Source organism: Pimephales promelas, chromosome 19 (genome assembly GCF_988280905.1).
Source record: "Pimephales promelas chromosome 19, fPimPro1.hap1.1, whole genome shotgun sequence".
In the NCBI taxonomy this organism is placed as follows: domain Eukaryota; kingdom Metazoa; phylum Chordata; class Actinopteri; order Cypriniformes; family Leuciscidae; genus Pimephales; species Pimephales promelas.
Window position 1 is genome coordinate 27064644 of NC_142787.1, and position 18106 is coordinate 27082749.

General features: G+C 38.3%; 1 protein-coding gene across 13 annotated transcripts in view; it reads right to left on the reverse strand.

Annotated features, from left to right (window-relative positions):
- Positions 1-18106, reverse strand: part of nrg2a (neuregulin 2a) — a 116731-nt gene that overhangs the window by 47995 nt on the left and 50630 nt on the right. For all 13 annotated transcript variants that reach the window (XM_089123723.1, XM_089123724.1, XM_089123718.1 and 10 more), the window contains exons 2-3: positions 8241-8406; positions 5397-5515 (exon numbers count right to left, since the gene is read on the reverse strand). In XM_089123723.1, coding sequence (XP_088979849.1) covers positions 5397-5515; positions 8241-8406 — 285 coding nt within the window. The remainder of the gene's footprint in view (positions 1-5396; positions 5516-8240; positions 8407-18106) is intronic.

An 18106-nucleotide genomic window follows, 5' to 3' on the forward strand; every position in this document is an offset into this window, starting at 1 on the left:
TTTATTTTTTTAGTCTTGGGATCTTGTAAATAATAATAATAATAACAATTAATAATTAATGCATTCTATATTAATAATATATAGGAATAACAACATAACAATAGTATTATTATATTTATTATTGAAACACTTGTTGCAAGTTTAGAAGCAGTACCGCCAAAATAGTGAGTTCATTACTATAACTTGTTAGTACCAGTATTATTAGTGAGTTATATAACAATTATATATATATATATATATATATATATATATATATATATATATATATATTTATTATTATTATTAGCACTTATTGCAATGTTACACATTTTACAAGCAGTATCACCAAATAGTGCATTTTAATTTTTTTTTTTAATAATTTTATAAAACGGTCATATAATATTACAATTGTAACGCAATATTGCACATTTTACAAACAAAATGACATATTGTCATATTAACTAACTAATATATATATATTATTAATTATAATAACAACAACAAAAACAATAATGATACTTGATTTTACTAATATTGCAGTTATAAGCCATTATCCCTACATTTTTTCCTCATTGGAAATCCTGTTTCATTTCTAAAATACTTTAGATTATGCAAATAAAATGGGTTGTAAAGGCCATTTTAAGGTCAGATTGTTAGCGATTCTGCAAGGGAAATGAAGAGGTTGAGCTTATGAACATTAGTCTACATGCTATTCTTTAATAATGAGATAACAGTGGAGGGCTTGAGCATGTTTGGTTGCAGCAGTACATGTGTAACACTAATACTGCTGTCTGTATGGCCTGATTGTTTGCCCACTAAGTATTCATCCATAAAAGAGAAGCGTGTAACCTTCTGACCATTTCATGTCCCGCTTGACCCGTCCGGTGACCTGTGACTCCACTATGCTTTGATAAACCAGAGTCACCTTCAGCACAGACGCATACACAAACACACGGGAGCAGCAGGCAGTGAAGGGTGACGGTGCTGTGGTGTTGAACTGAGAGACAGCAATCATGGGACAGAAGCAGCAGTGTTTCGGAGGCAGCTGGGGATGGGGGTGGGCTCTAAAATAGTCTGTTGTTTGTCTTCATTAATTATAGTCCCAAGGTCACAGGGTCTCTGGACACCCTTGGTTCACCTCCCCTGAACGGCATTAAACTTCAGCCCAGATCAGCTATAATAAATGAGTCCAATTACTCAGCTCACTTATCTCGTTAAACGTCCGGCTGGAAGAGCCAAAATATGCATGTGTGTGTTTACTGGACTTGTTTAAAAGGGAGGTGTGTGATGAAAAACAGCCTTTATGAAAAGAGAGATTAATTTCCTGTGTCATACCACTAGTGCAGCAGTGACAAAAATCCGCCTGGGAGTCCTGCAATCTGATTGGCTGATGGAGTGAGAGGCAGCACACGATTGGCTGAGTGCCTGGATAGAGCCAGCGATCTACAACTGCATTATAAATTTGGTTTGAAAAAGCTGCCTCTGCAGAGTATCTGGCTCTCCTTCTCTCAATTGATCTGTTTTCTGGTCTCCCTCCATCTTTGTGTTCCTTTGCTCTGTTTCCTCCTCTTTTATTTCCTTTACAGCTCCTCCCCAACCCAATGCTTCTTTTCCCTAAATCGACCTCTCCATCTCTCGTTCCTCATCGCAGGCCGCCAGCGGCGTAGCTTTCCCCCAACAGTAGCCGCTCTACCGATGACCTCAGAAAGAAATCAATCTCGTCGGCGACTGGAATAAATGAAAAGCCCGTGTCCTCCTCAACAGAGTATCAAGCAAACAGTACAAGCACTCCGCATAATCTGCACCATAAAAGATGCCAGACCAGATTTAGGTGGGCGCTATCCATTTTGTCACTTTTATGAATATTCTGCATTGCAACATTATGAAATTAGAAAATAAAATATCAAAATCCCAAAAAGTACACAATATATGCCACTGATTGCCTGTTTCTGCCACGTATTAATTGTAGGGATGGGCAACGATTAATCGCGATTAATCGCATCCAAAATAAAAGTTTGTGTTTATGTAATATGTGTGTGTGGTGTGTATAATTATTTTGTATATATAAATATACACACATGCATGTATATATTTAAAAAAATATTTGCATGTATATATATCTTTATATGTAAATAATATTATATATATATATAAATATTTGATATATTAAGAACACATTTTTCTTAAATATATACATGCATGTGTAAGTATTTATATATACAAAATAATTATACACACCACACACACGTATATAATGTAAACACAAACTTTTATTTTGTATGCGATTAATCGTTGCCCATCCCTAATTGTGACTTTTAGATATTGGGCCCTATTATACACCTGGTGCAATGCAGTGTTATTATTATTATAAGCCTGGAACGTTTAAACCTCCTCCACCGCCTGTTTCAAACATTGGCTCCCAAAGTATGTCCGAAAAGTGAAATAACATTCCTAATATATGTTTTTCCTTTTGGTTCCGCTTTTCGTGATCGCTATCGCTACAACCCATTAATCTTGTCACATTTTTAATATGTTCAACAATCGGGTTACGTAGGGAGCTGTAAGGAATGAGTAGAGAAGCTAAATAACGATTAGATATTCAACCAGAATTATCATAGAAACACGTATTGCTTTCAATTACTAATGAGATCACACCCTGTTGCCTGTGTTGCGTGTACGTGAACGTGGGGGTGGAGGCATAAAAATGGGTGTACTCCTGCCGTGTTTGTGGTGATTTCAAATATCAAGAGCGCTTACTGCACCTTTAATGCATTAACTAACATTAACTAATGCGACCTTATTGTAAAGCGTTACCCATAATTGCGACATTATTTCTCATAATGTGGCTTCATGTCTCGCCATTCCGCATTATATCTCACTATGTGTCTCACAATTGTGACTTTGTTTCTCATAAATGCAACTTTCTTTCTTGTAAATGTGACAATTGTAATTATTTATTACCAGAATTATCTTTTTTTATTGTTTACTCTGAGGCAGTAGATATGCATCTACCGTTTGTACTAAAACGATCAGTTGAACTTGTGACCTCTTGCACTTAAGGCAAGGAATATCCCTTACATCAGCCCCTGCTCAGGTGGAGCACGACCTCCCCTGAGACAGAAATCCTAGAATCGCCCTTTTCTGCACCGTCAGAATGTAGGGGGCTGGGAAAACGGCGTATCGTACAATCAGGTGAAGGTATTTCCTAAGCTGCTAGATTTATGTTTCACCCCTGTGAACTTGAGTGCTTCACTGATGGTGGCCTCATTCAGGTTGTTGATCTATGTTGCACTCTCTTTTCTCTTCACTTTTTGAGGATTGTCTTGGGGGCAGGCCCCTCCCCGAGCCTGGGGCCACACCACCACCGATAAGCTTGGTCTTGCCTCCACCTTCCTCGTATCCGTGTGTGTGTGTGTGCGCAAGTTGGCTGCCGTGACACTGTGAGACTTGTTCTGGGGCGCCTGACATGCCGACAAACAATCAGAGTGAAACATACACAAACACACGTATGCACGCACCTCTCCCAACCCTCCTGCTGCTGTAAACCTCCACACGCAACTTCAAAATGTGTTTCATTTCTGCAGCAAAATCCAGCTTAAAGGAACACTATGTAGTTTTTCAACCTCCATAATATATTTCCAAGACCCTTGTGATGGTACATCGACTTACAATAGGTTAAATGACGTTTATTTTCGCTTTTATTTGCACTATGTAACTTCGGGTAGTAACCGGAGCACAAAAAGAACTACAAAATTCGACTGCTTTACGGCATACGTCACTTCCCCCACCACTTCCTCAAATTGTCTGTGGCCATTGTTGATTCCAAAGCCAGTTACGGACAAACAGCGAGCGACTGTAGGCTAAATTATTTACGACAGCGGTAATGGACAATTCAGCTTCCAACCTGTAGGGGGACAGCAGAGTGTACGAAAAGTGTACTTTCAAATGTACGATCACACCGGTGTGATCAGTCTTGGCTGGTCCCTGGAGCGCGACAAGCAATGACGCGCAGTGGTGGAGGAAGTACTGAATCTCAGTACTTAAGTAAAAGTACAAATAACCAGATAAATATTTACTTTAGTAAAAGTAGAGGTAACACAATGACAACGATACTTAAGTAAAAAGTAAAAAGTACCTTATTTTAAATGTACTTTAAGTATTAAAAGTAAAAGTACTTGCATAACAATTTATTCTCTTTATTTTTTTTTTTTTATGATTAATAAAACATTTAATTCTAACTCATTCAACCTAATACTCCTATAATGATGTTCAATAATCATGGAAAAAAAAATGTTGCCACCATTTCTGAAACAAGCTTGCAATTAGGCAATATACACACATCATGCTTATCCACTATATGTTAATAACTATGTCTGGCAATAAACGAGATTAATTTATGGTGTAATTCTGAACCTCTTGGCTTGCCATAATCCTAACCAAGCATATATTACACACGGTGTGTTTCCTATGCACGTAAAAACAAATTTTCGCGTATTAGTTGTACGATAAACACACTGCGTGTGACCGGGTTGATATACTGTATCTATGGCAACCAAACGTCACTGACGAGACAAACGTGCAACGAATGGACGGTCAGATTACGTTTTGGCAGGGGAAAAACTGATCAGAAAATGTAACGAAAATGTAACAGAACTTGTAGAAATGTAGCGGAGTAGAAAGTATAATAATTGCTGCAAAATGTAACGAAGTAAAAGTAAAAAGTAGGCACTATTTATTCTACTTAAGTAAAGTAAAGATACGTGAAAAATGTACTTAAGTAAAGTAACGAAGTATTTGTACTTCGTTACATTCCACCACTGATGACGCGTCACCATGGAAACATTAAAGTGGCAAGTTCTAAATAACGGTTGCCTTGGAAAATCTCACGCTGGGGGGTCAGTTGGAATACTCATATGTGAAAGGGTTAACTGAGTTTTTGGAACATGATCTTGACCACCTTCGGATAGTAGCTGGTTTTTAGCAAGTCTATAGGCTAGTAGACCATCGTGGATCAGCTACAAACCCGACATCAGTTGTTCAAACCGAGTTTAGGTGGTCAATCTGGTTTTGAGAACACTATGGGTACTCGACCACCTAAAACACATTTTATAGGCCAGCTAGAAAGTAATAATTATGTTCCAAATCCCAGATTAGAAACTAGATTTTCTATCAGGGGTGAGATACCATCTTGGAAGGAGCCAACTATGCACTTTACAGATTTGCGCAAAAGCCTGACGTAAACATACAAACACACCTTCTTCTTTTCTTGAGGATTTTACCCATCTTCACGTACACGTCTTCATCTCTCATCACGACACATTGTCAGAAATATATATTTTTGGCAGCCCATCAGCAAAGACACTGTCTCTGTTGTACACCATGCTGATCCACTACTTTAAACAAAAGTTTGTACTTACTGCTTTGTACGTGCACTGTACTGGTGCCGTTTTCCTTCCCCAGAGTATTCTCTGCTACACATGTGTAATTCCCAGAATCCTCCAGCTTTGCTCTGCCGATCTGAACTTTGGAGTTTTTCCTTCAAGAAGAAGACACACAGGAAAGAGTCAAGGATTTCCACTATACATATGGAAGAGGGAGAAACTCTCCAGAAAAAAAAAAAAAACTCAGTATAAATTAAGTTTTATAAACAGAGACAAAAGAGATCCATATGACACTCTGAAAATCCCAGTGTTCTGGTTTATTAAGGGAGCTTCACATTGGTGTAACGCAGATTTTATTTGTGAAAACTTGAGCAATGAATCATTTAAGTTAAACAATTGAGCAATGAATCCTTTAAGTTAAACAAAAATCTCCTTTACCCATTAATCGTGTATTTATGATGTCGTATCAGTAGATCATTTCAAGCCAATCACATACAATGCCTAGATCTCTCTGAAATCATTTACTCACTTTCACATCATTCCAAACCTTTATATTGTTTATTGAACCCAAAAAGTAGGTATTTTTGAAGAATCGTCGCACAACTCCATCATATTCATATTATATAACAGAGCTGCCCAATCCTGTTCCAGGAGGTACCTTACCTTCATGCAAAGTTCAGCTCCAACCCTGATCAAACACAACTGAAGCAGCTAATTAAGATCTTTAGGATCACTTCAAAATTACAGAGAGGCGTGTTTGATCAGGGTTAGATCTGGGCTGAATCCGAAATCTAAACCCTCATTTACTATTCCCTACGTTAGTCCACTAATACTGTTCACTTGAAGGAGTGAATGACAAGGAGTGAGTGAATTCGGATGGCCGTTGAGTGTACATCGTTTGTACAATCGTTATTGCAATGCAATGTAAGTGCACTCAAAAACGTCCACTATGGTTTCGAACGCCACTACAAATGGCTGTCCCCTCAAAAAACGCCCTATTTATGGGTATAGGGAGCGATCTCGGATTCTGGACTCTACAGGCAGGTAAATCTCCAGGAAAAAGATTGGCACAAAATTGGATTGGAAGAAGGAACAAGGATTGGGACAAAAAGCACCATAAAGGATCATAAATGTGTACTCCATATTAATTGTGTGATGCTATCCATGTCTTTAGAAATTAGACAAAAGCGTTGCATGAAGACTATTCACTAAAAATATTGTGTTCCAGAATGCAGCCTTGAAGCTTTGATGATAATACTTCAAAGATTACTTCAGTCACTATAAATATACTGTATTTTTTTTTTATTACAAATTTGAAAATTGTCTACTTTTTTTTGTTAAATTATATGAATGTATTATTATTATAATAATATTTTTTATCATTATGATTTATTTTTATTTGTGAAATTTTTTTGTGCCATTATATCATTTTGGAATGACATGAGCTTGATTCACCCAAAAATGAAAATTATGTCATTAATGACTCACCCGTATGTCGTTCCAAGCCCTTAAGACCTCCATTCATCTTAAAAACACAGTTTAAAGGAGTAGTTCACTTTTAAAAGAACTTTTTCTGATAATTTACTCACCCCCATGTCATCCGAGATATCCATGTCTGTCTTTCTTCAGTCGAAAAGAAATTAAGGTTTTTTGATGAAAACATTCCAGGATTTTTCTCCATATAATGCATTTTAATGCATGGTAACCAAACTGTTCAAGGTCCAAAAGACACTTTCAGTACAAACTGCAAACTGTTCAAAGGGCTTTAAACAATTCCAGATGATGAATAAGGGTTTTATGAAGCGAAATGATCGCTCATTTAAGAAAAAAAACTAAGTTTAAGTTTTATAAGCTCAAATGGTCGCCTTGCTCTGTTCTGTGATGTGCGTTCGTGACTCTCCTGTTCGAACTCATTTATCAAAATGAACGAATCTTTTTTCGAGTCATTTGTTTCATTCAACGAACGAAATGAACGAATTGCCTCAGAAAAAGATTTGTTCATTTGTTCATTTTTGATGAACGAGTAAAGTGCCAGTAAAGTCCATTATATGGAGAAAAATCCTGGAATGTTTTCATCAAAAACCTTAATATCTTTTCGACTGAAGAAAGAATGACATGGACATCTTGGATGACATGGGGGTCAGCAAATTATCATCATAAGTTTTTTTTTTTTTTTTTTTAAAGTTAACCACTCCTTTAAGATATTTTAGATTTAGTCCGAGAGTTTTCCGTCCCTCCATTGAAAATGTATGTACGGTATACTGTCCTTGTCCAGAAAGGAAATAAAGACATCATCAAAGTAGTCCATGTGACATCAGTGGGTTAGTTTGAATGTTAATAAAGAAATACAACGTTTAATAAAGTCATAGATTTTGTTATCTTAGGACCAAAACGTATTTCCGATGCTTCAAAACATTCAAACTAACCCACTGATGTCACTTGGACTACTTTGATGTCTTTATTTCCTTTCTGGACAAGGACAGTATACCGAACATACATTTTCAAATGGAGGGACAGAAAACTCTCGAAATCTAAAATCTAAAATATCTTAAACTGTGTTTCCGAAAATGAACTTACGGGCTGAGGGCTATAAGATCACGACCAACTTAAACTAGCTAAGATCATTTTAAATTAATAATGTTGTAATAATTTCATTTCTTGTGAACCATTTGTTTAATTGTGATATTAACAATATAATAGACATGCATGCTGAAACACTTCACTTAAATTGCAAGAGCACAGGCAGTATCTAGTACACTGCCCAAAGTAAGCTCTTGTCTCATCATGAAAAGGTCACAATCCAGTCTGAGAACTTCTGATATACGTCTAGAACGGGAGGTTGGCTTCTGCTGGTGTGGGCTAGTGGACATGCTGACTCACTTGCCGTTCCTTATTCTGATCTCTTTGCTCTTCTTCAGTTCAGCGCCATCTTTGTACCACTTGTACTCCGGGGTGGGGTTTCCGGAGGCCTCACACTTCACTATCAGCTTGCTTCCTTCGTCCACCAACACAGGATTCCTCATATGCTTCAGTGTAGGAGCAACAGCTGAACAACAGAAAGAAAGAATATTGTGTTACAGCACTTTCTCATTTATAACACCAATGGGGTTGATGCAGTGATGGAGCAGAAATTAAAGGAAGGGACGCAGAGAGAGAGAAAAATCCAGAAAAGTCTCATAGCTGGCCAGATGATGTCACCAGAGACACTGGCAGTGTGAGGCAGTCCAGCGCTGAGCTCTCTCGCCTCTCAGAGATCAATGCAGCACAATTACAACACACAACCACACATTCTGAGCTGCACTTCACAACATATGGGAACATGCTAAAACAACAATGTGATTCAAGTTTTGGTGAGTAGCTAACTATGTTAGCGACACTACTAATTCAACTTTAATTTCTATGTTTTCAACTTGGTTACATAAAATTAGTGTGTATTCTAGTTTACAGCTGTTTATCAGTTTGATCATGCATTGTTTTGTCCCCAAACATTGCTCTGATTAAAATTAAGCTTAAGTTAGCTTTGTTTTTAGCATAGCTAATCAACAGTATTTTACTTACACTCTAAAAAATGCTGGCTTGTTTTAACCCAATTTTGGGTCATATATGGACAAACTCAAACATTGGGTTAAAATTTTATTTAAAAATGTAACCCAATGGCTGGGTTTGTCTAGCCTGGCTGCGCCCTCCTACGCATTTCCGCTCAATTTCATTTTCCTTCTACGCCTGGAACTGCTGTGTATCCTTAGGTTTCCAGAAATGAATTTTTTGTAGGACCAATCAGCGAATAGAGGGAGTGGCTGAGAATGATGACGTTGATGTAGCGCGTCAGTTTGAGTCAGTAATGGCACCGGAGAAAGACGTGAGAAAAGCTATTCGGTCCGTTGTTGGAAAAGAAACTGCCGAATATACAGAATTTAAAGCCGGATTGTTATCGTCTCACCTCTTGTTGCACAACGGAGGACCAACCCAGATAGCAAACTGACATTGAATCAACGTGGAACCATGACATCGAAACAATGTTGACCTGACATTGTTTTGCTCATCGAATTAACGTTGAACCAACGTCATTCTTCAAAACTAACGGAAAATCAACTTGAAATCAACGTTGTTTCAACGTTAGGAAAGCAAACCAATTGATCGATTTTAGTTTAGCTTTGAAGAATGCCGCGTCTGACGTTGATTCAACGTTAATTCGATGAGCAAAACAATGTCAGATCAACGTTGTTTCAATGTCATGAGAGACGTCGTTTCCACGTTGATTCAATGTCAGTTTGCTGTTTGGGAAGTGAAGGAGGCAGAAAGGTTGGAAGTTTGTGCTGGTCAGCTCGTGCACGATGACCATGACATTTTGGACGGACAGTTTAGCCTGCTGTTCGGAAGCCCCGAGTCCTGGCTGCTAAACTATTGTTGAAGATCCGCTCAGGAGTCATGTCAGTCGCTCAGATTCCCAACAGTAAATTTACTGATTCTTGTGATGAATAGAACATTTTGAGCCCCTTTGTGTACTCGTGCAAGAGGTTGGTGTGTCAGTTTTACATGTTGTAAATCAATCAAATTGGTTGTGATTTTTAAAAAAAAATAATTGTCATAAATAAAAATGTGAAAACCCATACTTTTGAAGACTATATTTGATTTTCAGTTTTAGATGGCAATGGTTAATTTGTTTTAATAAAAAAAACTAAATGCCATTTAAAAATGTACAAACACATACTTTGAACACCATAATTAAGGTAATTAAGAAACAATAAGACGTAATATGAAAAATTGTTGTTTATTACACATCTGCAGATAGAGACAGACTGATCATTCACTGTGCAGCATTCGCGGCAGATCAGAAATGACCACAGCGGCGTATTTGTGATGATTAGACACAGCTTCAACCGTTAAATGAATACATCACTGTCCTTCGTGTCAAATATACATTTCGAATTAATAATTGTTCCTAGATTAACAAAACCTGCAGCTCTCGTTGACTGAAATCCTATTGTAAACATAATCCTCTGATCATTCGAACTTGTTGTTTCCAGCCGTTTCGGCGCGTGACATACGTCACTCACGACCACACGTTAGCGATTGGCTATGGCAGATCATGAGTGACTCTGGGCAGATCTAATAGTTTTGAACAGCGCAGTCTCATCCCAAGACGTCATATAACTGACGTCTTGGGACGTCTTTTGACCATACATCAACATCCGCCTTTTTAGGGTACCCTTAAACGTCGGTTAGATGACGTTATCGGATCCTAACCCTACCCCAGACCTAAACCTACCCCGTCACCTAACCGACGTTAAAGGTAAAGCGTCAGTTGTATCGGGATCGTCATGTAACCAACGTTTAAGGGTACCCTAAAAAGGCGGATGTTGACGTATGTTCAAAAGACGTCCCAAGACGTCAGTTATATGACTTCTTGGGATGAGAATGTGTTATTTTCAACTTTAATATCGAACCCGCCTACAAGGAAGTAAACGTTTCTCAATGGAGAGAGGCCAGACTGTATGTACAAATGAAATGTTCTAGAGTCTGGTTGAACCAGGCTAGGGTTTGTCCATATTTGACCCAAAATTGGATTAAAACAACCCAACATTTTTTAGAGTGTACGATTACCTTCCTAATATGAAGGAAACCTTATTTAAATCAACAAAATGCATCCAGTCCCAGACATAATCCCAAGAAGTCAATGATCTTCAATAAAAGCTGTGTAAAAAAGCACCTGGAACAAGAATAAATTGGAATTAAGCTGAGAGATTTAGTTTGTCTTTTACACGTCTTTAGAAATTATGCAACAAGCCAATGTTGACAGCTCCTTCGTAAATCCTAAAGAGGCACTCGATCTCAGACAACAGTCGAAACACCAACGAAACGGAGGACAACATCACTGAGAGGAGATGAAGTTGCTACATGTGGGCCGCCACATGCCCAGACGCTACCATGCATAGTCACTCAGGAAATGCATTATGGGATTAATGAAGTCTCAGACAGCAATCATGCGGCTTCAAAGAGTTGCGGCTCCACAACTGAAGGGCAGAACTGGGTGATGCTCTTTGGCTGTGCCCTACTGTCCAGGATGAGAGAAGGGCGCATGCTGCCCCAAGGCTGGGGCAGGAGTCCGTGCATCTCTCTGGGCCTCCTCAAAGTGAATCCATATAATCCAAATACACTTTTACAATGGCTGCCTCTTTCATGACTTGACAACGCACACGATGCCTAAAGTCTTCAGCTATTATTGCAAAAGGTGGCAAGCATAAAAAAAATGAACAGATGAGAATACACAAGCATTAACATCAATTACAATCTTGACAGTGGTTTCTAAAATAATCAGCAGTCACCCTAATTTTGGAACAACTGTCCCAATTCCCCGTCCCAGTAAAGGCAGACGTTATATCCAAACGTCTGCTTTCATGTCTGAATGGTGCAGTCTGTTCTGATGTTGTGTACCTCAAAGTAACATGACAGTCTCTGGCACAATGTTTGGATTGTACTGTCAGTCGAATAACATCTCAGGTTTCCCGTGACAGCCTCTAGTGATGTGCATTCTCTCAGAAAAACCACCAAGTGTCCGACGTAGTTCTGCTCCACACCATTTAATGCTCACTGCTGTAGTTACCCATTAGAGGCCAATAGACCGATGAGATACAGTGCACCAGCAACGCAATTCTTTAGACAAATATTTAAAGGGATAGTTCACTTTGAAATTCATTTTTGGTATGTTTTAGCTTACCTCAAGGACATCCAAGATGTAGGTTTTGTACATTACCACAGCCACAAAGTGCCCGCGCCCTCAGATCACTTGTGGTAACAAAAGGTAAAAACGATATAAACACTGTTCGTTTTCTCACACAAACCGCTTGTTTCGTGTGTTAGGCCACGTTTACACAAAGCCGGGTATTTAGCAAAACGAATATTTTCCCCCTCTCCGTTTTCAAAAATAACATCGTTCACACACCCGCATAAATGCGCCATCGAGCGCCATCATAGCTATGCCAAACCTATTGGTGGCAGTGTAGGGGTTAAGGATAAAGCCATGCAAGCCAATCAGAATCCTCGGAATCGACAAGAGAGAACCTAAAACGCTGTTTTTCCCAGTTCGCACGACAACACATAACCGGCATTTTCAGAAATCTCCACTTTGGCCGGAGAAATAATCGTTATCCATCATCATCGTAATCGAAATAATTTAGAAATAATCGTTTTCTGTGATAAAAACTGGGTTTTCGTGTAAACGAGAGGCCAATCCGCAGGGAAATATCTGCGTTTTCCCTTCGTGTAAACTTCTCTGTGCATGCTCTTTGAGGTGGTGACCATAGACCTCCATTATATGACTGATAGACAGGAACGGTTTGACCTAAAAATGTCAAAATTGAAAATACTGCGAAAACAAAGACACCTACATCTTGGATGCCCTTGAGGTAAGCTAAAACATACCAAAAATTCATTTCAATGTGAACTATCCCTTTAAACACACTGCAATACTGTTTAATCGCCTGAAAACCCCTTGAATACAATACGCATTCCAATTAATTAAACAGAAAAGAGATGTATAATAAAGAAACAAACATCAACACTGGCTCAGAAAAAAAAAAACTTCGTAGGAATTTGATTTTATGATACCCAACACAACGTCACATGAAAAACAACCTAAAAGCGCTGCTATCTGAGCCTTTCTGTAACCCGAACTGATTTTATCATTCACGGCGAAGCTGGATGAGTAAGAAACAGTCTGTTCTTTTCTTTTTTTTCTTTTTTCAATTGTATCTTTCTCACCCCAAACTCAGGGCACCTGCATCATTACTCAGCATGCCTTTGGAGTGACAGTGTTGTGCAACACATCCTATGATGAATGTATGCCGAATAAGTGTGTCTTGCATTACATGCTGCCCAACATCTGTCACTGAGACTTTTTTTGCATACTGGCTAAGTAGGGTGCATTGGGGATCAAGAAGGTTGCGTTTAAGGCTATGACATGTATGTGAGGGTTCTATGGAGAATTACTAACATGAGGCATCTTGTTCCGAGTTGCTTTTGTACATGCAGGGTGATACTTGCCCGTGTTCAGATAAGAAGGGTGGGGCGTCTGATTTGTACGTTCCATGTTTTCCCGACTCCAGAGTAATACTCAGAGCTTTATGTAGTCATACTCCATGACAGAGTCATTCTAGACTATTCAAACTCATAAAGAAGATCAAACAGAAGTATGTGGTTTATTAAACTAGGCGCTGAAAACTGTCAAATCACCCTTAAATGGCAAGCCATAACTAATGCCACATGTGCACGAGATACATCACGCATAATCATGTCTCAATTTACGAAAGAATAAAGCACTACCCAGACTAAATAATAAGAGTTATGATAGAGTTTATTGCTCATTTAACAGCAATACGGCTACTGCTACTGTGGCGGGAATGTTTGTTTGCGCTTCTTGAGCATGACGATTATTTCTCCATACCACCCCTCAGGTAACGTATTTCATTAGAGCTTTAACACAACTGTCACACCTTTACTAGACACGTGACATGGTCTCGGTGGCCCTGTCTGTAATTCAGAAACGGCTTGGAAATGCATAACCTGAGGGACAGTGCCAAAGCTCAGTTTAAGTTGCCGGAATAATTCTGCAGTCAGGAGAACGGGAAGGATTATGAAAAAAAAAAAAAGGTATAACCATACAATCTTTGCTATATAGCCATGGCACAAATCCCAGTTCTTTCACCTTCCCGTTGTTTCCAAGGAACCGAGTGTTTATTTTCACTTTCGTGTTATGACACATATCTTGTTTGGATACATAAGTTTAAGTATTCCAAGAAAATTCCTCACGAAATAGCTGTCAGGGGTGCAGAATTATGCTGGAGGTGAGGTGTGTGGCATGTGTGTGTTATTTGTGTCAGTGGCTGTTGTGCTCCTGTTGAGAGTGACAACACAAAATAATTCGCTGGATTTTTACCAAGTCGCCATGAAATCAAAATTGACGTTTTTTCCGTTTTAGTAGGAACATGTTATGTTGGCGTTAATGATATCTATAAGCGAATGTGCTCCAAAACCATGGCTATGTCTGAAATCTCCACTATGTAGGGGGTAGGGAGTAGAGCACTCACCAGCATAATAGAAACACCACTTTCGGACACTACTCGATCGTCTCTCGGCGCCGTTGATTACATCATTGCCGTCGCGCTATTTAAACGAGTGCTTACAAACAATTTATACATGTCTGACAAAATTCTAAAACTACTACATATCATAAGTTAAAACGAGACAGATCATAACTTACATTTGTTTGACAAATTTGTATTGTCGCGCTGCTCCCTTGTTGCCGTCCACCATTTTTTTTCGATCAGCGCAATGCGTGATGGAATGCAGGGCTTGGGTTAACGACCATCGGTTGTACACTACTTTTCAAAATGCATTCTGGGATACATTGAGTGGACTATATAGGCTATAATAATCATCACTATACATTCGGAGAGCACCACAAAATGGCGAGCTCACTATATAGTCCACTATATAGTGAGTAGTGGAAGATTTCGGACACAGCCCATGACAAAATTCATATCTAGAAGATACAAGCATTCAAAAAATAATCAGATTTTCTGTACAATCAAATTCTCTCTAGAATCAGAAACGTCCAGCCCCCTACATTATAAATGAATGCTGAAGCTTAGGCTAAAATCGTCAAATCAATGTATTTTCTACATTGCAACGCTATCTCACAACCAATTCGTAGGAATTCGTACGAGTGATTAAAAAGTGGCTGATTCGTACTAATTCATACGAACTCAGTGTACGAATCCGTAAAACTCGCAAGAATTGCCGTGAGATCGGGTTGGAATGGCACATAGTGCCCTATATAGGGGATAGGGAATGATTTAGACAGTGTAAATATGCTTTCCATTGGAGCAAATTAAGTCTGGATTGTCACCCGAAACGCCGCAACGCGCACACAGTCTGTTCTGGGCAAGAGATACCAACGCATTCTCATCCAAGGGCGTCATCTAACTGACGCTTTTGACCATGCCTCTAAATCCGACGCATATGGCAACCTTTAGCGTCAGTTAGATGACGTGGGTAGGTTTAGGTCTGGGGTAGGGTTAGGGTTAGACCACTCATTGACGCTGCCATGTGCGTCGGATGTTGACGCATGGTCAAAAGCGTCAGTTAGATGATGCCTTGGGATGAGAACGGGCTGGAGATACAATATTAGAGAGCGGATCATAAGAACGTTGGCGCAGACCACAAAAACGAATTGGACCCATTTGAATTCTGCACAGAATTATATATTTTAAAGCAATAAAGAAGGATATCAGGAGGAGAAACGATTAGATATTAGTGGGCTTTACTCTGAGTTCATCAGTCTCAGCACCCCAAAAATGACCCCAAGACATACAAATTCAGTGAAGAATTCAGCTGGCTGATGGAGAAAATTGCATTGGGTTATTTGTGGGCTACTTTTGACTGGCCATTGGGTTACTTTTGTTGCACAGACATGGCAACCCTGCTTAACTGGGACTTTATTTTAGCATTATTTTAGAGTCTGCTGCAGCAGATTTAATAAGAGTACTTTTTATTGCAATCGATTTGATTTTTGTAAAACAACAATTCCATTTCAATGAATTATGTGGAAAGGAAAAAAAAATAGGCCTAAAAGATAAATGCAACTCTTGATCTCACAATTCTGACTTTATTCACACAATTGAAAGATACAAACTCGCAATTGCGAGTTATAATGTCAGAATTGTGAGGTATAAACTTGTGATTCTGAATTTCGAGTTTATATCTTGCAATTCTGACTTCTTTTGTCAAGTTATAAAGTCAGAATTGACTTTTTTTTCAGAATTGCGAGATCTAAACGTTTACATTTTTGTAAATTGTACATTTTATTTTTCTATAATCAACTGTACAGTTTTCTCTCTTTCTAAGTTTTTAGGCAAAGTGAGTAAATGAAACAACATTTAAAATAGATTCGCAACCTCAGCTGCATTTAAGCAAACATGCTTGGTATGGCAAGTATAGCCATGAACCTGGTTCATCAAGAAATATTTCACAACGGGGGCAAAAATGCAAATGTGCTTGTGCAATGGAATTTGGCTGCTTACTTTTCTTTTGATGTAACAATGCAAAAATTAAAATGCTGAATAAATATTCTGAGGGGAAATGACTAAGAAGGAACTGTCAGTTGTTTGAGTGCCTATTTCAGTCCTATGTAAATATTTTATGCAAAAATGTTGTGTTGAATATATACTGCATGACAGGTCCGAGTACTGATGATGCAGCACACTACCTCAATCTGGCATACTTTATTGGGACTATACAGCATTCATCCACCACTGTGATCCACACTGAATATGTGCTTTGAAATGCTGTATATAATGCTGTCCTCCATCGCTGCAGGAAAAAAAATCAACCGAAAATATAAAAAATATAATAAGATTTCATTTAGTGTATGTTTTCTGCAGTTGGTAATAGTGTGACATTTATTGCACCAATCAAATAGTGCTTTCTATAGAGAGTTTTGTATTAAAAAAGTAAACATTTTTTTTCTGCTAAAATGACAATTACTTCATTGAATTATGTGAATTATTATATTTCGTGGTTAGTTGTTTTTCGACTGAAATACCACACAAAAAAAGGATGAAATAATTTCATAAATTGGCCCTTCATTTGCCAAACATAAGATTTAAAAAAATAATCTGAAATATTTTGACAGAAGGCTTACATTATAACTTAGTTAAAGTTGTTAAAGAACATGATCCTGAAACACTTCCTCATCCACTCTGGAAATGGAAACACTTCTGAATGCAAAAAATAAACAAATGCAAAAAATTCTGTCATGAGGATATACCCTCCTAACTCCACTATATTTCTTCACATGGGGATATACCTTTTAAACAAGTAGTATGTTTCACCTCTCAGTCTCACCCACAAACAATTCACACGCATGCATGTTTGCTGAAAGCAAAGCCTGTTTTTGAGGAACAGTAAATATCTATAGCCCGAGGAGATGCCGTGCTCTCTCTCACACAACTTTGAGTGATTCAGCCATCATGAAGAGCCACGGCCAATGCGCCACTCGCGTGTTGCCAATCAGATAGGATTCCACACACTGCTATAATATCCAAAATAGGTATGACATGTAAATACCATATTCATCACACGAAAACCCCTTAATAGTTTCCTCTTCCTTATTCAAACACTTATTAATACAAACAAGATAAGTACGTCTGGAAAATTATCACAAAAAATCTAAAGAGACCATCAAAATCATGTGAACAGTCAAGTCTCAACAGTTCCTATCTAGCCACAGTTATACAACAGACCAAATAAAATCCAACCAATATGTATTTTAGAGTACAAAACTGAGCAGAATATCTGTATCAACATATACAGGAACAGTGAACAATTTCCAGATATTCTTGAGTATAAACTAAAATGTGGTTTATCACTCGGAGAGAAACGATTCAGTTAGACACAATGACAGAAAGCCATATGCATGTGTGGTCTTGGCAATCAGTTTCGTAGTGCGTATGCCAAATATAGCCACATGTTAACACAATGAATCACTTCAAAATGTGTATATATTTTAAAATCCTTTTGCTTGTTTTGTTTTTTAAATAGATCACAGAGGAAAGCACGCCATTTCTCAGAATTATCAACTGCGTATGCTACTTTGTTAAGAATCTCGCTTTCATGACATTTCAAATTCAGAACTGCTAAATCATGGACCGGGATAAATTTAGCAAGAAGGTGCAGTGTAAACCAAA